Genomic DNA, 22959 nt, shown 5'->3' with positions numbered 1-22959 from the left:
TCAAATGTGATCGCGCAATTCAGATAGAGTTGACGCGCACTACAGTACATCGAGCCCGCGTGCTATTGTGGTTTTTGCCTGCGTGCCTCAATAAGTTACCCTCCCCTCGCTCTTACTTTTTTACCGTTCATCTAATGAATACACCGAGTATGGCTTTACCAAAACAATCATTGACCGCGAATAAAGTATCTATTATTTATAAAGCTTCAATTGGTGATCTGTCTTTCTGTGTTAACCTATTTTTTCATACGTCTCAAACCAAGGGGATGCGAGGCTAAAATTTATCGGGAAGCGCGCGTACATACTCAGTGCATCCCTCTCGGAATCGAACCCGGAAGCCGGCGCTAGAGGCGAAGCCTCTACTATTGCGCCACGGCGTGTGGTTTGTCTATTTGAGCGTAGCAGTGTAATTCGGTTTTTGTTCAGCACTCTTTGGAACTGTTGCTTTTTGTCTGCACACTGCGTCAGTTCACGTGAGCCGCTGAATATGGTTTTATATGTCACTCGCTCGCTTCTAATTGTTTCGCTGCCTTCTTAATTATATAATGTATGTTTTCTTCAGCGGTTTTTGGAGCTCTTCCTGGTTTTCTATGTACTGTGTGATTACGTGGGAGGCGTAATGATGTCACACGACACATCCCCTCCCCCCCGACTTTTGAGCTCAACTCCATTACAGTAAATGGAGAAAAATAGCTTCTAGTTATGACCATTACGCGTAGAATTTCGAAATGAAACCTGCCCAACTTTTGTAAGTAAGCTGTAAGGAATTAGCCTGCCAAATTTCAGCCTTCTACCTACATGGGAAGTTGGAGAATTAGTGATGAGTCAGTCAGTGAGTGAGCGAGGGCTTTGCCTTTTATTAGTATAGATTCTTACACTTCTCCATTGGAAAAGGTATCACTGACCAATAAAATATCAGCATCATTTTGACAATCATGTATTCTCTTTTTCATCTTGTTTGAGCTTAAACAGCACTACATGCAAGGCTCAGTATAAAACTGTTCAGGTGAAGGACCTTCTAAGGTGAACCTGATCAAACCCTTCAACATTAAGACATTTGGTAAATAATGCAATTTTGATTTTAAACTGTTTAATATAGCTATCGCAAGTGAGATCTCAAATACAGTAAACACTTGTTTATCGCAGTTAATCCGTTCTAGACTCTACCGCGATAAATGAATTTCCGCAAAGTAGGATTCTTTCATTTATAAAATCAAATATTTTTGCAGTTTTCCTGTTTACGACCTTCTAAATACATTTTTTAACATTATTAGAGCCCTCTAGACATGAAATAACACCCTTTAGTCAAAAGTTTAAACTGTGCTCCATGACAAGACAGAGATGACAGTTCCGTCTCACAATTAAAAGAATGCTAACATATCTTCCTCTTCAAAGGAGTGCGCATCAGGAGCGGAGAATGTAAGAGAGAGAGAGAGAGAGCGAGAGAGAGAGAAAAAAGCAAACAATCAAAAATCAATAGGGCTGTTCGGACTTTTAATTATGCGAAGCACCGCCGAACAAAGCAGCTGCAAGGACGGGAGCAATGTGAAGGTAGTCTTTCAGCATTTTTTAGACGAGCGTCCATATCCTCTAGGCCAGTGTGCGAACAGCCTCTCTGCTCACATCCTCTCCGTCAGGAGCAGAGAATGTCGGAGAGAGTGAGAAAAGCAAACAATCAAAAATCAATACGTGCTGTTCGGGTTTTCAAGTATGCAAAGCACCACACGGTAAGCATATCGTATATCATTGAGGAGTTTTATCTAATACGTAATATGTGCTGTGATTGGGTAGCTTCTCAGCCATCCGCCAATAGTGTCCCTTGTATGAAATCAACTGGGCAAACCAACTGAGGAAGCATGTACCATAAATTAAAAGACCCACTGTCCGCAGAAATCTGCGAACCAGCGAAAAATCTGTGATATATATTTAGATATGCTTACATTTAAAATCCGCGATATAGTGAAGCTGCGAAAGTCGAAGCGCGATATAGCGAGGGATCACTGTAAATATAAACCATTCCTGAAATTTGTAGTTACTTATTATAATTATATATACTTATTAAGAGTAACACTCTTTTGTCAAGATTACCTCACACAAACAACTGTAAGAGAGTTATGCAAAATGTCCTTTGATGAACAATCTAAGTAATATAAACTCTGTCTGGATAAAGTCTGGATCACAACAGTTGATTGAATGTACATTTTGTTCTCTGATCTCTCCCGTTAGGAGTACAACTGCTCTACTTGATACACAAGATAATGCTGGCTCTGTCTGGCTCAATGCACATATTTTCTCTTGTCATCATATGCATATCTTGTCACCATTATTAAACATGAATTTTATTGTGTTTAGCAATCCATGATATTGGCCATGTTTAAGCACAGCTAATCTAACAAGACTGTTTATAGCTGCACTAGAAGGAATGCCATGTGAATGAAGAACTCAAGCACATTATCTTTTCCAGTCATACCAGTTCTACAGTCTAATGACTGAGATGTAGTTTTCCTTTGCAGTGCCAATCAGAGTTTGCGCTTTAAGATCATCCACAAAGCACCCAATAAAATTCAGCACACGTTATGTCATTATCATGTCTTCAATACATTAAATTCCATACTTTTCTTCAGCAAGGGTTGCAATGCATATTTTGTGAACAGTAATTCCTCATATGTAACACAGGTTACATTTTATTTTCGTTTTTTTCTGTTCTTTAATAAAGCCATTCTTTGCTAGTCATGGTCCAAGCAAACGGTTGTCTCCTTTGGAGGACACTTTGCAGTAATACAATCAGCAGCACTTTTATGCATCTCACCATCTCCGTGTGTGTTTTTTAGAAACAGCCCTTTGTTGAAGTGATTCCCCCCATGGAGAAAAAAAAACCCCAAAAAAACAAAAAAAAAAAAAACTTACCAACTGTTCCTGATTTTTCAGTTGATCAGCAGCTTGCTTTGCTAGTTCAGCTTTGGCTTCTTCAGCAGAATGTCGTTCTCTTTCAAGTCTCTCTGCTTCTTCTATGGCCCGTTTTCTCTCCTGTTCCAACTCTAGAGCCCGGCGTGTCTGGTCTTCTAGTTCTGAGTAATCATAAACAAAATTAAATGTCTCCATTTCAGGAAGATAAAACCAAGACAGAGTAGAAAAAAAAATAATAGATAACTTCCTATAAAACAAGTTTACAGACTGTCTTAAAAAAACAACTACTAAGGAATGACAAGTTTTTCCAGATATATTTGCATCTCTATATATGTTGGTTCAATTAAGAAACCACTTTGTAGTAGAGCCATTACTATCTCAAAGTCATGTTACATAAAAATGTCCTGCATATCCCGTGCTTGAAATAATGACATCCTTTAGTTACTATGGATGTAAGCATTCTTAACACTATTATTTATAAAATCACACCTACAGTGGTGTGAAAAACTATTTGCCCCCTTCCTGATTTCTTATTCTTTTGCATGTTTGTCACACAAAATGTTTCTGATCATCAAACACATTTAACCATTAGTCAAATATAACACAAGTAAACACAAAATGCAGTTTTTAAATGATGGTTTTTATTATTTAGGGAGAAAAAAAAATCCAAACCTACATGGCCCTGTGTGAAAAAGTAATTGCCCCCTGAACCTAATAACTGGTTGGGCCACCCTTAGCAGCAATAACTGCAATCAAGCGTTTGCGATATCTTGCAATGAGTCTTTTACAGCGCTCTGGAGGAATTTCGGCCCACTCATCTTTGTTGTAATTCAGCTTTATTTGAGGGTTTTCTAGCATGAACCGCCTTTTTAAGGTCATGCCCTAGCATCTCAATTGGATTCAGTTCAGGACTTTGACTAGGCCACTCCAAAGTCTTCATTTTGTTTTTCTTCAGCCATTCAGAGGTGGATTTTCTGGTGTGTTTTGGGTCATTGTCCTGTTGCAGCACCCAAGATCGCTTCTACTTGAGTTGACAAACAGATGGCCAGACATTCTCCTTCAGGATTTTTTGGTAGGCAGTAGAATTCATGGTTCCATCTATCACAGCAAGCCTTCCAGGTCCTGAAGCAGCAAAACAACCCCAGACCATCACACTACCACCACCATATTTTACTGTTGGTATGATGTTTTTTCTGAAATGCTGTGTTCCTTTTACGCCAGATGTAACGGGACATTTGCCTTCCAAAAAGTTCAACTTTTGTCTCATCAGTCCACAAGGTATTTTCTCAAAAGTCTTGGCAATCATTGAGATGTTTCTTAGCAAAATTGAGACGAGCCCTAATGTTCTTTTTGCTTAACAGTGGGTTGCGTCTTGGAATTCTGCCATGCAGGCCGTTTTTGCCCAGTCTCTTTCTTATGGTGGAGTCGTGAACACTGACCTTAATTGAGGCAAGTGAGGCCTGCAGTTCTTTAGACAGTGTCCTGGGGTCTTTTGTGACCTCTCGGATGAGTCGTCTCTGCACTCTTGGTGTAATTTTGGTCAGCCGGCCACTCCTGGGAAGGTTCACCACTGTTCCATGTTTTTGCCATTTGTGGATAATGGCTCTCACTGTGGTTCGCTGGAGTCCCAAAGCTTTAGAAATGGCTTTATAACCTTTACCAGACTGATAGATCTCAATTACTTCTGTTCTCATTTGTTCCTGAATTTCTTTGGATCTTGGCATGATGTCTAGCTTTTGAGGTGCTTTTGGTCTACTTCTCTGTGTCAGGCAGCTCCTATTTAAGTGATTTCTTGATTGAAACAGGTGTGGCAGTAATCAGGCCTGGGGGTGGCTACGGAAATTGAACTCAGGTGTGATACACCACAGTTAGGTTATTTTTAACAAGGGGCAATTACTTTTTCACACAGGGCCATGTAGGTTTGGATTTTTTCTCCCTAAATAAAAACCATCATTTAAAAACTGCATTTTGTGTTTACTTGTGTTATATTTGACTAATGGTTAAATGTGTTTGATGATCAGAAACATTTTGTGTGACAAACATGCAAAAGAATAAGAAATCAGGAAGGGGGCAAATAGTTTTTCACACCACTGTATAAAGGCATTAAAACAGAAATATTCAGTGCATCTAGTAGAAAAAAAAAATCTCCACTTGTTGGTGATGTAGCAGTTTTTAGAATAAGTAAAATAATAGGAAAGCAGTGTATAGTTTCAAACTACAGTATATCCCAGAAGTTAAGCCAACACATTTATTAATTGTTTCATTTTTTTTTTTTAAATACATGAACATTTAAATGCAATATATTAAAAATAAAAGATTATGAAAGCTAACCTGCAGAAGTGCGTGTTAAATATTGCTAAAAAACCAAACGAATGTAAACTAAATGTAAACTTAAATACACTTAAGTTCTAAGAATGCCCATTGTTGGAACATGCGATGATATATAAACAGCTCTATCCATAGTGGCAAACAATCAAAAATCATTCACAAAAGCTCATTAAACTGTATAGCTAAAGGTTTAAATAAAAGTGCATGTAGCGTATTAACGAAGAAAAAAAACAAAACACTTCACAATTCAGGAAGCAAAGAACCAACATCTAATGATACCACGTTATTTCTAAATCAGTAATTGAAACATTATTGATGTTATAGTAGGCACATGGTGACCAAACAATTAAATGGCCTGAACATTTGATATGTTGAGATCTTGCATTAGCAATTTAGAAGAGAACTGTTCAGTTACAACACGGAGATGTTAGAGACAATGTGTGAATATTTCTCATGCACAACGTTTTGCCCTTTCTGGGTGTGCTCTTCAGTCCCTATTGAGACTGACTTTTTGAGCAGCACCTTCAAAAGATTCTTATTTCTTCTCCGAATTCTCCGGTACCAGGTGAATGTAACACTGTGGCTAACAGGCTTGTTCATTATGTGTCAGCTGTCAATAACAGCAGCACCACATGGCAGCCATTCTAAAAATGTATTGACTGTACAATAGAAGTCATTTGTCAGAATTCATGTACTGAATTGTAGAATTGTAGCCAGAGTTATAAAAAAAAAAACAAAAAACTACTAGTGTTCAACAAATCACTAAGTTCTGTGAGCCTGGCTGTTTTTCAATACACGTATATTACTAATATGTAAATATGTAACCTTAGCTAAGATATTGAATAAAAACTCCTAACTGAGACAACAAGCAGATGAACCTTTCCAGGCAGCTTCAACAATCAAAGGATTATGTTACAATAAAAGAGACAAACAAAATATACAAATGATCAGCGCCAAATCCATAAAAACAGCATCAAACTTCTATTTTTGGAGTCAAGGACTATACGGATGGTATAAAAGACAGTCACAGCCTTACTGAGGCTAAAAGCATGTTGAAATGAACAAACCAAGGACATCCTCTCAGGCCTCTGCCTAAGTAAATGCATCTAGCTCATCCAAAGATGAACTCACTATCGTGAAAGACACCACTGAAGAAGAGTGAAACAACTGTACTGTTCAAAAGCTTCCTTCACAGACAGGAATGACAGATGAATTTAAAACCATGATAAATATATCCTCTTTTTTTTAACCATACTTTGTCTTAATATGTATTTGCTGTGGATATCGGGGAGAGATATATGGCTCTAGTTAGGCAATAAATTCTAAACGAACATATTCCCAGGGAGTGTGTCTCCCCTGCTGGATACAAGAATAATCGAAGAATACTGAATTATTGAACTGTAAAGATAGACAGTCTGCTGCCCTAGGAATCCAATGATTAGGTTCAAATTAAACACAAGCTGGAGGATTACTTGTAAAATAAATTTTCAAGCAGTCGATTAAAAAAAAAAAATGAAGAAATACCTGTGAATCTTGTAAGAATGGTCAAGTTTGCTGATGACACCACTTATATGAGTCATGTACATATAGAGGAATGAAGTAATAAAATGGGATAAACCATATAGCTTCAATAATCATTGTTTAAGCAAACAATGTTGTTTAATGATGCATAACTCAATAACAGTATACCACTATTACTAATAAACCAATAGAATTAAACATTTAATGTGCTACCTTTGAAACAAATACTGATTAAACAATTTACTCGACTAATTTGCTGGCTATAGCATAAACAATGTGCAGCAAGGCTGAGGAAAAATGAACTACTTTCAAAAATGGTTTCACTTCAATTATGTAGAAATGGTACGGACTTGTGAAATATGACTTGAACCAATTCTTTGTAATTTAAACCCTTTGCTAAGATACTAATCACACAACTAATGGCAATACAACCAATCTTGCTAGCAAACTGAAACAAAAGCACACCTAACAGCATGCTTAGAGTCTTTAGTATATATGTATTCAACATATTTCCTGTGCTGCATCTAGAGTCACAGCTTGGCTAAGGTGGCAAATCCTAAGCAATCACTTCTCACCAAAGCCTTTGAAGGAATTACGCCAAGAATCGTTCACATAAACATTTGAAAGAGGTGACAAATGAAAGAACTTTTTATCTAGCCAAAGACAGTTTTGATCAAAACAGATCAAAAACAGGACTTCAGAAGACTGATTCAAATTGTTGATCCTCATCATTATGGCAAATCCAGCCACACAGCCTTTTAAAATACTGCTTTTCAGTGTCTGTATGTTGAATACAGAAAAAAGGCAAGCAAAATTCAGCGCATGGTAATGTCTTACATTAGATCCCTATTTGAGTTTAACAGTCCCTTCTATGTGCAGCAGAACCTGCAGTAACTATCTGTAAACAATGTAACTTTCCCAAAGATCATACTGGGTAATTAAATGCCCAGAACCATAGTAGCTATGAATTCTAGAAACTAGTTCTTCCTCAGAAATGAGTGTTTAGTACAAATGGTAATCTCATCATATGGCAGATGACAACTCTAAAGCCAGATAAAGTGGATAAATTAATATTCTTGGCTACAGCTCAACTATTTGTCTATGATGTCATTTATTATAACTCCTTTATGAAAAATGTAGTTTTCAGGACAGAAAAGTTTTAAACCACCGTCTGTTTATTTTACAAAAGATTTTGAATCGTAGTATGCATTTTAAACATACACTAATATCCCATAACAAATAATTTTATGCATGTCCCTGCTACAGTAAAAAAAAGATTTTATTTTCTGAGAATCTGAAATATTTCATTTCTAAAGTCTGACATAGCACCCATTAGGGGTATAGAAGTTATTGTTTAAATTTGAAACTTGAGTGTGAGATAATCTATTCTTTGTTTAATGTCAGGTATTTGGCTCTGAATACATGATATGGTAAAAACATCTTCGAGAGAAGTTGGCATTTTTGTTATATACTTGATATTTGACATGCTTTTTGGTACTGTACTCTTTAGGTACTTGTTTGCCATTCTTTAAAATATATTACAAAAGTACTTTTGCTTGTCTTACTGGTCTTTTAGTTATTATTATACCTTAATGTTACGAGCAGGGTTTCTTGTTGGAACAGATTGGCTCAGAGTCAAAAAATATCACCTAGCACCACAGTATATCAATGTGTCCTGAAGCAAAAGGGATGTTGCTAAACCCAATTTGAAAAGCCAAATTGCAAATAAATGTGTACTGAGAAACGAAATCAGCCTAAAATTAGATTTTTGAAAGTTGTATCAATAAAGGAAATACCAAGAGTAATATGGGATATGTCAGGTTGAGGTCATTAACCAAAGTAGCAACGTTAATTAGGGGTTGGGTGTCAGGGTTTTGGTTTTAACTAGATTACAGTGGTTCTCCACTAATGTTGATACATTTGATAAATAAAACCAAAACAGGCTGAGAAAAAAAGTCTTCATTTATCCTCTTTATCCTTCATTGAAGATGTTAACAAAAAATGTACCTTTAACTGAAGTAAAAAAATTGAAAAGAAGTGAATTCTCATCTTAATGCAAATATCTTTCAAAAACATACAAGTGCCACAATCCCGCTGGGAAACTCATGAGCTAAATATCACTTAAGTATATTCCCATTCATACTGGGTGTTTTTAGGTTCATTTGAACGAGTATCAACGCATAATATTAGAGGAGGGCAAAAGATGAATAGAGTAAATAAATTATCCAGTAGTACATTTGTCAGTCTCTTAAAGTCAGACAAGACCAGCCCAGGATGAGGGCGGAGTATTTAATAGGTCCTTCCCATTTTATCTGGAATGGAAAAAGACAGGTATCTAATGAAAAAGACATTAATGCTCACCAAAATGGACATTTAGGGCATGAGACCGCATACAAGGCCAAAGGCGACATGATTAAAAAAGTTGTCAAGATATTATGTACAGAAAAGGTTTCACCTCATAGACTTCCCTGAAATGCAGGAGAAAGTTGCAAAGATTTACAGGCAGACAGATAACTCGAAAATGTCAGTTAAACTGGTGACAATAATAATCTTGCAATAATTAGTACCAAGATATCTAACCGAGCCTACCATTGTGACAGTCGAAGACACAGAACACTAACAGAATTGATTTAGGTAGACTCACATAAACTGACTTTGTAGCTATACAAGGCCTCATAGGAATCTAATAAATTAAGAATATTAAGGAGGTTAAATAGGGAGCAATCCACAGAAAGTAGTTCATCTTGATAGTACAGGCACAAGATGCTGCACAAAATATTCTCTCAACTCACATTTCTCACAGACTGGATTTAATTTATTGGCAAACATATGTTTTATAATAACTAATACCAAACCATATGCTTTAGTTTCAAAGTTTTAGCTAAAAATGAGATCTTGACACAGGGTCAATGCATGGTATGCGTCTGTGACAGACAGAAAAAGTTTTATGTTGTCATTTTCAACAATTTAAATTGTGTATCAAAAGGAAATAATTACAAAATACAAATGTAAAGTTAAAGATTTTCCTTATATTAATGAAGACAAATAATAATGAAGAATACATTCAGAAAGGAATACTTTTTCCCAATTACCACATTATGGTACAGAAGTATTCCTTTGACATACTGCACACAAGGAAAATTCATTGATGATTAAAGACTATCAGACAAAATGATTTGCTTACACAGCGAGTGCACAAGGTGGAACTGAAAGTTCTTTTTTCAATCATTTACTGTAACAAATGTAAGATGAAATGAATGTCCAAAACCAAAAATACTTTGAAATTACCTTCTGGACTGAGCTCTGAGAGAAGCAAAATGTTAAAATGTAAAAGAACACAACATTAATTACAATGATTATCAAGTAATATAAGCAAATAAAATACAAATTTACACAAACCATCAGTTTTTCAATAAAATGAAAAGAAAATAAATGAATACAATGCTAAAATACGTCTAATGTCAACCTAGTGAACCTACTTTTAACAACTGCAAGTAAAGCACTGGCCCCAGGTACACAAAGTTGACAGTGGCAGTAAAGACTCAAGGATGGCACAGAAGTGGGGACAGGTGGAAATTAATTTTTGGGAATTAAATTGCACAAGGAAAAGGAGAGACATAAGAGATGAGAAAGTGGTGTGGTGGACGTGACAGAGCAATTATTTGTTTATTCAGGTACAGTAAGACCACAAGTCAGGTTTTGAACATACAGTCATATGAAAAAGTTTGGGAACCCCTCTCAGCCTGCATAATAATCTACATTACTTTCAACAAAACAAGACAACAGTGGTATGTCTTTCATTTCCAAGGAACATCTGAGTACTGGGGTGTTTTCCGAACAAAGATTTTTAGTGAAGCAGTATTTATTTAGTTGTATGAAATTAAATCAAATGTGAAAAACTGGCTGTGCAAAAAATTGGGTACCCTTGTAATTTTGAATGCATTTAACTCCTCAACCCTGATTACTTGCAACACCAAATTGGTCGGATTAGCTCGTTAAGCCTTGAACTACATAGACCGGTGTGTCCAATCATGAGAAAAGGTATTTAAGGTGGTCAATTGCAAGTTGTGCTTCCCTTTGACTCTGCTCTGAAGAGTGACAGCATGGGATCCTCAAAACAACTCTCAAAAGATCTGAAAACAAAGATTGTTCAGTATCATGGTTTAAGGGAAGGCTACAAAAAGCTATGTCAGAGGTTTCAACTGTAAGGAATGTAATCAGGAAATGGAAGGCCACACACACAGTCGCTGTTAAACCCAGATCTGCCAGGCCAAGAAAAACACAGGAGCGGCATATGCACAGGATTGTGAGAATGGTTATAGACTACCCATAGATCACCTCCAAAGACCTGCACGAACATCTTGCTGCAGATGGTGTATCTATACATCGTTCTACAATTCAGCGCAATTTGCACAAAGAACATCTGTATGGCAGGGTGATGAGAAAGAAGCCCTTTCTGCACTCGTGCCATAAATGGAGTTGCTTGTTGTATGCAAATACTCATTTAGAAAAGCCAGATTCATTTTGGAACAAAGTGCTTTGGACTGATGAAAATTGAGTTTTGGTCATAACAAAAAGCGCTTTGCATGGCAGAAGAATAATACTGTATTCCAAGAAAAACACCTGCTATCTACTGTTAACTTTGGTGGTTGATTTGCTGTGGGTTTGTGTGGCTAGCTCAGGGACTGGGGCCCTTGTTAAAGTCGAGGTGTGGTATAGTGGGTCCACAGATCTCTCTGAGCAAAGGCCAGTTTTAAATAAATAATCACCGCGCTTAGCATGGGAGTGTAGGTGTAGTGTGGCCAAGCTGTGGACTTGGGCTCCAGTTGCGTCGAGCCTTCCCGTCTTTTAAATAAATAATCACCGCGCTTGCGGCTTAGCGTGGGGGCGTGGTGGTTGTGTGGCTGAAGCAGTTCTCACTGGCGATCTGCGGTGTGGGCGTTTCGCACCTAAGTGCACAGGTGAGACTGTCCGCATCTGTGATTGTTCCTGGGGCTGCTAATTGCCGCAGCTGCCATGCCCCCTCTCGATATATAGAAGCGCGAGTCGGCTAAAAGGAAGAAAAAAGGGGAAGGAAGGAAAGAAAGACAGACAGACACCCAGGAGTTGTAGTAGTGGTTGCTCCTACTGAGTGATCGAGTAGCGGGAGTGACCAGTGAAGGGCGACTGGCAGCGTGAGTTGGGAGGCTTTGGTGGTGGATTCCCCAGCATGTGCGTCCTGGCTGTTGGGTGAAAGCCAAGCCTCGGGCCTGGGATGAGTATGTGACCGAAGCCAGGATCGGGAGGCCTCCAGACCTGTTTGAAAAGGAGAAAGACAGCTGCAGAGAGAGCATCTCGCCTGCTGCGGGGCCCAGATGGGTGAAGCAGCAGAGATGCTAGGTTAAAAGCATCGGGCTCTGAATGGTATTTTAAAGACTGCTTCCCGCGTTGTTTTTAACCTCGTTTTTAAGGATTGTTTTTTCTCTTTATTGTTTTTAACCTCCACGTTTTCACTTGCTTTATTGGATTATTTATTTCTTGAACTTTTGAAGCACTGCACTTATTTTGAACACTTTTTGTTGTAATTTTAAATAAAAGCACTTAGCATTTTTATACACCATCCCCTTGCTTTGTTGTTGCCTCACTGCTAAGCTCATCGGTAACATTACCGACGGTATAGAGTTCAAGGGCTCCCGAACAGCAGATGGGAGCATAGAGCGGAACCCGCATCGCTACGCGAGGGTCGGATGAATTCAACCCAGTATCAACAAATTCTTCAGGATAATGTTCAAGCATCAGTCACAAGGTTGAAATTAGGCAGGGGTTGGATATTCCAACAAGACAATGACCCAAAACACAGTTCGAAATCTACAAAGGTATTCATGCAGAGGGAGAAGTACAATGCTCTGGAATGACTGTCACAGTCCCCTGACTTGAATATCATCAAAAATCTATGGGATTATTTGAAGCAGGCTGTCCATGCTCAGCAGCCATCAAATTCAACTGAACTGGAGAAATAAGAATGGTCAAAAATACCTCCATCCAGAATCCAGACATTCAGCAAAGGCTATAGGAGGAGTCGAGGCTGTTATATGTGCAAAAGATGGCTCAACTAAGTACTGATGTAATATCTCTGTTAGGGTGCCCAAATTTATGCACCTGTCTAATTTTGTTATGATGCATACAGTGGAACCTCGTGTCACGAATGTCTCGGACCACATACAAATCTGTTTAAGATCAAAAAGTTCGCCAAACTTTTGCATCTGTTCACGACCATACACTCGGGTGATGAACAAGCCAGTTTCCCTTCTTGTTCGTATGCGCCGATGATTTCCCCACATATTCAGTATCTCCCTGTGCATTTGCTGTGAACTCTTTGTGCTCTATTTCGTTTCCCTTCCAGTTCGTACACGTTGGTGATTTACGCACATGTTCAGTCTCTCCCTGTACAGTACATTGTTCTCTGTCAGACGTGCATCGCGCAGAGGGACTTTGTGGTATAGCGGGTCCACAGCTCACGTCAAGAGGCCAGTTTTAAATAAATAATCGCTGCGCTACAGCTGCCATGTCCTCTTCATAAATAGAGGCGCAAGGCGGCAAAAGGGAGGAAAAAGAAAGACGGGAGGTTGCGAAGTGAGGAAGTAAGCAGGAGGCAGTGTGGAAAGAACCAGTGCGAGTGAGCGAGTGCTCGCAGGCAGGCAGCTGGACAGTGAGCCCAAGCAGGGGTGTTTGACTGACACTTGGTGGGGCAGAAGGAAGCAGTCCCTCCAGCTGAGTGATCAAGAAGCTGGAGTGACCAGAAGAAGGATGGCTGGCCGTGTAAGGCCGAGAAGGCAGCGGGAGTCACCAGTTAAAGAATGTACCGGACTTGTTTTTAAAGAGACTACTTCCAGCATTGTTTTAACCTCGTTGTACTGTATTTAACAAAGACTTTTTCTATTGGATTTTAACCTCCACTTCATTTGTTTTTATGGGATTATTTATTTATTGAATGATTCTGGAAGCACTGCACTTTACTTAAATTTGGACTTTGTTTTTGATTGTTGTTTTGTTGATTTTAATAAAAGCACTTTTTGCACCATCCCCTTGCTCCATTGTACAGTAGTGCCTAACTGTCGTGCTCATCAGTAACATTACTGATGGTGACGGGTTTAACGGCTCCTGGAAGCGAGATGCAGCAAACCTGCATCGTCACAGACTTTAACTCAAAACTGTAATCTCCTCTACACCCAGTTCCTCCTCACTTCCTTTATGCCAGAACTCAACTCATGCAAGGTTAGTTTTCTTGGTTCTTTATGGTTAGTTTTTGTATAAATTACAGATTTTTCAAATGTTCATTTTTTTTCCCCTGTGCTTAAAACTCATGAAAAAAAAGTGTTTACAGCGAGCGGTTCGTAAGGCTATGTGTACACTCCTGCAAGGTTAGTTTTCTCTGTTCAAGGTTTTCACAGTGTTATTCAATGTTTTTACATTTAGTTTACTATTACACTGTGTATTCTATAGTATAAGTAACTATTTTTGTGCTTAAAAATCTTAAAAAAAAATATTTACATACAGTTCGTACAGTCCGGAACGGATTAATTGTATTTATATACAATCCTATGGGGGAAAATTACTTCGGGTCATGACCAAAATCGGGTTGTGACCAGAGTTTTGGAACGAATTACGGTCGTGACCAGAGGTTCCACTGTATTGCATATTTTCTGTTAATCCAACAAACTTAATGTCACTGCTGAGATACTACTGTTTCCATAAGGCATGTCATATATTAAAAGGAAGTTGCTACTTTGAAAGCTCAGCCAATGATAAACATAAATCCAAAGAATTAAGAAGAGTTCCCAGACTTTTTCATATGACTGTAAACTTGTGGCTTTATTATCTTAAATATGACTAATTTATATATATTTATTATATTTACTGGATATACATATACATTTTACCACTTTCTTTTATTCATACTGAGGAAACATGCGCCAATTGTGAATTCTTTCACAGAATTAGTCAAGTTAAAATACTACTTACAGTAAGACATTATATGATGGATGCTATAAGCTATTTTTAAAGTAAAGAATGAACAGAGCATCAACTGTAAACACACTGGACTTAAAACCTATTCAGACCCCTTTGCTTTCTTCATATTTCATTGTGTTCTAGCTTTATTTGTAAATGGATACGTTCGCCATTTTTGCATATCAATATATACTTAACACACAACAACAAAGTGAAAACTTGTTTTCAGAAAGGTTTGCATATTTAAAAAAAATCTAAAACTGAAATCTCTCATTCATACAAGAATTCAGTACTTTTTAGTAGCCTCTTTAGCAGCAATTACAGCTTTGGACCTTCTTAGGTAAGACTCTACAAGTCTTTCAAACCTGGATTTGGGTAGTTTGTCCCATTCTTTCAAACAGATCATCGCAAGGTCCAATGTATTAGAACCATTAATAAACTGCCACCTTCAGGTCTCTCCATAGACATTCCATACGGCTTAAGTCTGGACTCTGGCTGAACAATTCAAGGTCCCCAAAAGACTTGTCTTGAAGCCACTCCATTGTTGTCTTGGCTGTATTCTTCTGACCACTGTTGTGCTGCAGGGTGAACCGCTGCTTTAGTCTGAAGTCGTGTACACTATGATGCAGGTTTTCTTCACGGACCTCTAAGTATTTGGCTGCATTAATCCATCCCTCAATTCTAACCAGTCTCCTGGTCCCTGCTGCTAAGGAGCACCCCACTAGAACAATTGTGCCATCACCATGCTTCACTGTAGAGATAGTAACAGGAAGGTGATGAACAGTGCCGAGTCTTCCTAAGACAAAGTGGTTAGAGTTCTGCCCAAAGAGATTTTTGTCTCACTAGGCCATACTCTTTAAATAACATTGACAAACTCCAAACAGCTGTCACACACTTTTTACTGTAAAGTTGCTTTCGTCTATCCAGTTTGCCACAACTGCCCAATTGACGGAGTGCTGCAGAAATGGCCATCCTTTTTAGGACAGGTTCTCTAGTCTCAGCAGAGGACTACTGAAGCACTGTTAGTGTGAATACAAGGTTTTTGGTCACTGCCTGGCCTGTTGGTTCCAAACATCTTCCATGTTACAGTCATTAAAGGCCACTGTACTCTGTGAACACCCAACGTTTTAGAAATGGTTTCATACCCAAGCCCTGATTTATGTTTCATCATAATTTTATTGCAGATGTCTACAAACAGGATTTCATGCCCTGGTTTTTGTCCTGATAAGCAGTGTAAATTGTGGGACCATATATAAACAGTTATGTGAATTTCTAAACAGTGTCCACTCAATGCAATTTGCTACAGGTAGACTACAATCAGGATGCATCTTACCACAATTTGGTGTGCCACAGCAAGGGTTATACAATATATAAAAATTTCTAGAACGTAATGTAGTATACAATCCATCCATCCATTTTCCAACCCGCTATATGCTAAGTACAGGGTCACTGGGGTCTGCTGGAGCCAATCCCAGCTAACACGGGGTGCAAAGCAGGAAACAAACCCCAGGCAGGGTTCCAGCCCACCACAGGGTAGTATACAATCAAGTAAGTAAAATCTGTGTAACACATAACTTCAAAAAATAAAGCAAGAATTCAACCCCCACCAGAGACAGAGAGGAAAGCCTATATCATTGGGGTGGAGGATGAATGAATAAATATTTTTTAATTAAGCCTTGTACCTTTTTAAAAAAATAAAATTGGACAGATGCTCTAAATGGTAAATTTGTTTTTCAATTTCAAATACAGAATGTCAGTTACCATAAATACTAACAAGATTTCAGTTTAAGATTTTTAATGAATTTACAAAGCCATTCCAAAAGCATGTTATCACTTTGTTACTAGGGGTGTTACGGAGTGTAGCTTGATGGGCAAAAATGGCAAATGTATCAATTTAAAATTAAAACTACAGCACAAAACTGCACAGAACGTGAAGGGGTTTAAATACTTTCTGAATCCACTGTAAAATGTACATGATCATCATTAAGTCCAAAGCACTACTGATGCCAATGCTAATGATACTGATACTAGCTCATTTTCAGGTTAATTCTTGTGCATTTTGCTGTTAGGTTATATTGTTATGATTCCTTTAGTCGGTTCACCAACAAAAGCGCGATAGACATATGCGCCCCGACAAAACCGCGACGGACAAACGAGTGGTGACAAACCCGCCAGCTGGTTTTCGACAAATGCGCACCGACAAAATCGCAAGAGAGACCAAAAGAGTGGGACGCATACGTGCGCATTATGTACACATTGTGTGTTAGGTTATAACGGAGGATGGCATGCCGCGAACAAATAACTCAGTCGAGGGTTGGCATAACGCGTCGTATACAAAGCGGAATTACCAGCAGTCAGGCAGCCAGCAAGTCTAAATACGCTCAACTATCAAGACGTCTTGCTGCAATTCTTCCTACATATGCAGGGCATGATCTTAAGGACTATCTGCGTTCCGTGCTAATGGCATGCCGCGTCTCATAATATCGACTTCTAAAATAAACATTATTATATATGCTTTAAACTAGTAATTCATATTTAATGAAACTTTCGCGATTTTGTCGGGGCGATTTTGTTGCAGCAATTTTGATGCCACGTTTTAATCGGCGATATTTTGTCGGCGCTCATATGTCTATCGCGCAAATGTCGGGTCACAGTCTAGTCCTTGTTTCATGTTTAGTTTTTTATTCGCTTAGTTGAACTGGTCAAAGTGTTTAAAAGGACATGCAAACTGCATCAATACAGCTGTCAACAGAATACTTCTGAGGTATTTTACTTGAGGTGTTCTGTACTTTAACCAGTCAACTGTGAAGATTTCTCCTTTAGTACCCAGTTTCTACACCTTTAAAGAGAAACATGTAGACTTTAATGTTTTCATGTCAAATTTGTCTACAGTAAACTAAACCTTACCAAAAATAAGTTAATGCGGATTCTCAGCATAATGTATTGGGTATTTTAATTATTTTTTTAATTAGTAAGAAGAGTGAACTATATGAAACATGTCTCACTGATCAGCCACAGATTTATTCATAGTACCATAAAATATTAAAATATATAGAACCACCTATATAGCTGAAAGCAGAATGTTAAACAAATCCCTAAGAAAAATCAATGTTCACAATTCACCTACCTTTTTGGGCCCTAAGAGTCTGTTCTTCAATCTGTTTCAGCCGTTCAATCAATTCATCTTTTTCTCTTTCTATTCTCTCTTTCTCTTTTTCTGCAAACTCTCGTTTCTTCTTCTCATTTTCTAGCTGTGCCCTGTATTGTGGATTAAACAATTTAACTTTGACAGTCTAATCAGAAGACAGTAAAAGTACTCAATAGTGACAATGATTAATGAGAATTTTTTTTGACTGAACACTTACTGATGTAAATCCTGAGGCCTTGATTCTATACAACAAAACATTTTATCTTAAAAACATACTGACTCAAAATAAATGCACAATCAAAAAAAAATGTGAATCAAAATTACCAAGAGCAAATGCACACCTCTCATAGTGTAGAGTTGTACCTTGGCAGGGAAGTAGAAACCACTTGGAGTCTTGCATGGGCTAGCAGATTTGAATAATGGAACTTGAGGTCAGTCTTTCCTGTCATGGCACCACAAGTCAATTTAAAAGGGAGACAGCAACTAGGAAAGGCATTTTACCTCCAAAGAGGACTGAACAAATGTATAATGCTAATCTACTACAGATTCAGACACAGGCTAGTGCCGAGTCTGTTTAAAGCCAAAAAGAAAGACAACAATTGCAGATCTCCATACTGCCAATAACTGCAGGAACTGGTATTTGATTTAGGCCCAATTGCAAATACTACCAAATACCTGTCTTAAATGAATCCAACTTCTTGAGAATAGAAATTCTATTTAAATAATTAGCTTTTTGATTGGTTGAGAGCTTTCCAGCTTTTTGATTGGTTGAGAGCTTTCCAGCAGTCATATATAAACATACAGTATACACACGCATGCTCAATTATTTTTTGAGAGAGTATCCAATTACAATAATACCACAGTTATAACTGTGATGCAAACAGATCATTTAGCCCAACAAAATAGTTAATCTGGTTCACCTACTTTCTCCATAGTAACACTTTAAGAAACATTCAGTAGGAAAAATGTACAACACACAAAATACTGTTTAACTGCAATGTATATAAAAAGGTGAACAGATGTGTTACATTTTGTGCTTAACATAGGTGTCATTGTGGTATAGCGGGTCTACAGCTCGTTTAGCAACGGCCATTTTAAATAAATAGCAAGGGGGCGTTTGGCCATAGCAAGCCACGGGTCGATCTGCGGTGTGGGCGTTTCTCACCGAGTGCACAGGTGAGGAACTGCCCACATCCGTGATTGCGCCCGTGGCTAATATGCTACAGCGGTTATGGCCCGTGGCATTATAAAAGAAGCGCAAGTGGGAAAACGGAAAAAAAAAAGAAGGGAGATCAAAAGGAAGTAAAGAGAAAGAGAAGGAAACGGAGGTTGGCAGTAGGAAGCAGTAAAGTGAGAGCGAGCAATTCAGTGCAGGAGGAAGCAGGCGAGCAAACGCTCGCAGGCAGCTGAAGGCAGCCTGGGTGTTTGGCCAACACCCAGGAGAAGTGGTTGTGGTCACCCCCGCAGAAGTCTGTTTTGCAGGACGGGAGTGACCAGGAAGGTGCAGGACTCTCCGCGGAAGGTAGCGGGAGTCGGGACGCAGTGTCCCTAACGTGAGAGCCTTGGTCGTTAAGGGATTCCCAAGTCGCTGTCTGGAGGAGCCGACCGGAGCCAAGGATCGGTATGGCAACTGACAGCGGATGCAGGCATAAAGGTCAGCTGCAGAGAGAGCGTCTCTCTTGTTGTGGGGCCCGGATGGGTGAAGCAGAGACGCTAGTTTTAAAATAAGGCACCGGGTTTGTCAATTGTTTTTAAAGACTGCTTCCTGATCGTTTTAACCTCGTTGTTTTAAGAAGATTTTCTATTTATTGGTTTTAACCTCCACATTTCTTTTATGGGATTATTTATTTATTGAAGAACTTTAGCACTGCACTTTATTTTGAACACCTGTTTTGTTGACTCTTTGAATAAAAGCACTATGCACTTTTTTCAGCCATCCCCTTGCTCAGTTGTTGTTGCCTGCACTGACTAGCTCATCGGTAACATTATCAACGGTGTTGGGTTGAAGGTCTCCCGAATAGCAATGGGAGTGTGGAGCCAGAACCCGCATCGTCACAGTCATGACTTACTGGTAATTTATTAATTACAGTTTGATAAATGAAACTTGGTATCCTTGGTTTTATAATACACCATAGTATGTGTAGCACTCAAAATTGTAATCTACATTTGAATGGACAGTGAATTACTGGTTAAAATTTGCTAGCTGTACCAGATATAGTACATTCCTAATCAATCAATTGAAAAATCCAAGCAAATGCACTTCCACATTACTTACTAGAGAAACTATACCTGGAGGATGGAGAGTTCAAGCAATAGGAGAATAATCTGTACCATGAACTTTATTCACACATTTGTATGCATTCAGTCTTTTCTGTATCATCTAGTCTCTTTACTGCAAACACAATTTTTTAAAATTTGTACTGTGTAAAAATAACCAATAATTCTAATATTGAACCAGTTTCACAAAATCAAAAAATAAAAATATCAAGTTTGGGAGCAGTTCTGCACATTAAAAATGCCATTATATAAATAGTAATGGAAGATATACTGTTTTCATGCTGTATATTTTCTTCAGTAATTAATATATACTGATGTCAAGTTCCCCTTTAACATGAAAGATGTGGCCTCAACTAGGGCTGGGCAATATATTAAACGTTCAACTTGATATTCAAGAAGAATTCATATGTAGAAGACAATATTGTGATGTTCAGAATTTGTATCTGATTTTTCACAACCACTTCTGCAATTAATGAAATATGCAAAATGTCCACTGCTCTTTCTAATCCTGACTTAGTCAACTTACACCCAATGTTGCCGGATAGTGATAACTGTGAGAATAAAGATGGAGGATCAGAAGACAAAGAGTTTAGAACAAGTAGGAATAGCTCTGCTTATTGTTAAATGGTTTGGATGATAGTTAAAAAAGGACTACAGCTAAAGACAAACTACATTACTGCATAAAAAGAGGTAATTCTGGCAAGTATGGAGCCTGTAATGTGCCCTTGTGACTCCTAGGGAAAAACAAATTTCTGCTAAGCAAAGTGTCATAAAATGTTCTATGTTGCATACTGTAAGAGCTGACAAGCAGCAGGTGGAAGGCAGTAACATTTGGACTGAAGAAAAGAATTTGCCCTTGCTACTTAGAAAACACTGTACTGTCAGCTTAAGAGCCATATTCATCGTTTTACCTGTAAACTTGTTAAATATGTTAGCATAATTACAAGCCAAAATTCTCATAATTACAAGTATTTTCTTTACTTTTAATGCATATGTACTATTTTGTGTATGTTTTATTAGTTTAAAAAATATGTTTTAAGAGGACTGTATGGGGATTGTATTTATTTTAGTATTTTAGGGTCGCTGAATAGTACAGAATAGTATAGTACAGAAATTCACTTTGTGTAAAAAAAAAAAAAAATCAGAGATAACACTTGTTCTGTGCAGTTTATTTTTAATACAGAACATAAGGTTTCTACATGGTAAAGTTATGCAAGAGCTAAGTGTAAAAAATATTACAATTAAAAAGAAAAAAAAATCAAAATCAGTTTTAGGATTATCCAATTCTTAGTAACATAAAATTGGTGATTGGTATCAACCCTCAAAAAAAAAAAAAACGGATCGGAGGGCCAGAATAACATATTATGATGGGTCTGTAGTAATAATCTAGGAAAGGTTTTATTTAAACAAAACAAAAAAAAAAAAAAAAAAAAAAAAGTGAAACAAACAGCAGCAGTACCTTTCAAGCTGTTTCTGATGCTTTTCCTCTCGGGCTTGAGCTTTCATTTGCTGGACTTCAATGGTATCTGGTTTCCTTCTTCTCATGTACAGTTCATGATTTCCCATACACAGAGCCAGAATACGTTTGTTAATACGTAATCGAGGAGCATAGAAAACAAAATCCTTTGGGCAAAATTGAACAAAGATAAAATAATTTAATTTTTTAAATTTTTTTTCCAGTCAGAAATCTTTTGCAATTACAGATGGCCTTTATTAATAAATTCTGTTCCTACCAATGTTTGCATGCCAGGTTTGCATGTATGCTAGAACCTGCACTGAAAACATCAGTTTATGTTTTAATACCTGTTTTTCAAAAAAAAAAAATGTTGCAAACTTTATATTAATAAAGTTACATTAAAGCCAAATTAATCAAAACACACAAAAATTTAACCTAAAATGAACACAGGTATGTATGGTATGTTAACCTCACAGTTAAGCATCCTACAGTTTGTAGTAATATGGTACCAGAGTTGAAAAAGGTATAAAGACAACACAAAACCCATCACTAACTTGATGACTAATCCCTCAGCCTTGATATGCTGTCATTGCTAACGGATCGCTAAGAGTATTATTTCCCCCTCCCAGCAGCTATACTATTTGAGATGGCATAACTTCAACATGTATGTAGGACAGTGGGAAATACAAGCAGTTGTTTCCATTGTTCAGCTAAAGGGCTAGCTGAAGATCAACCTGCTTATCTGTAACTGAGCTTACTGTGTGGTTGGGCCTGCTGTAAATTACTTTAGGCAACAAGTGTACATGAAGGCATACAATGTCCAAAAGTGGAGGCAGAGTCCATATTGTGCAATACTAGTCCTCATCATTAGTGAAGGCTGTTACATATTTGCAACAAAACTTGTTTTCTTCAGTTGAAATTCAACTGAAAAGAAAAATTTGTGGGTTATACGTGCTGCTTCATAACTGTGCATTTGCTCCAAAATCTGCAGGAGATGCCTTAACCTGAGAACTGGCTATTAAGTACTTCTCAAGATACAGAAATTGACAAATGCAATGAAAGGTAAGAATTAAGAAAATGTAAAAATATTAGTTTAAAATAACTCTCTCTCTTTAACATTTAGAAGGAATGCTTTAATAAAATTATAGCTCATTGCAGATTAGACATATTTAAGAAATCTTTTAAATAATTTGAAAAGGGCAAAACTGATTTGTTGTAATTTACCTTAGTATATATAATGCTGTTTTAATGATACCAAAACCTTATGGAGATTATGTGGGCTATTTTGTTTCTATGACATGATGTGGTCTTTCTTGGCTCATTTTGGATGGTA

At 37.7% G+C, this 22959-nt stretch overlaps 1 protein-coding gene across 1 annotated transcript in view; it reads right to left on the bottom strand.

Annotated features, from left to right (window-relative positions):
* Positions 1-22959, bottom strand: part of LOC120523026 (radixin) — a 102277-nt gene that overhangs the window by 15068 nt on the left and 64250 nt on the right. The window contains exons 9-11 of the mRNA XM_039743949.1: positions 21630-21793; positions 17873-18003; positions 2908-3068 (exon numbers count right to left, since the gene is read on the bottom strand). Of these exons, the coding sequence (XP_039599883.1) occupies positions 2908-3068; positions 17873-18003; positions 21630-21793 (456 nt within the window). The remainder of the gene's footprint in view (positions 1-2907; positions 3069-17872; positions 18004-21629; positions 21794-22959) is intronic.

The sequence above is a fragment of the Polypterus senegalus genome, chromosome 2 (assembly GCF_016835505.1).
Source record: "Polypterus senegalus isolate Bchr_013 chromosome 2, ASM1683550v1, whole genome shotgun sequence".
NCBI classification, from domain to species: domain Eukaryota; kingdom Metazoa; phylum Chordata; class Cladistia; order Polypteriformes; family Polypteridae; genus Polypterus; species Polypterus senegalus.
This window is presented reverse-complemented; position numbering and strand designations above follow the sequence as displayed.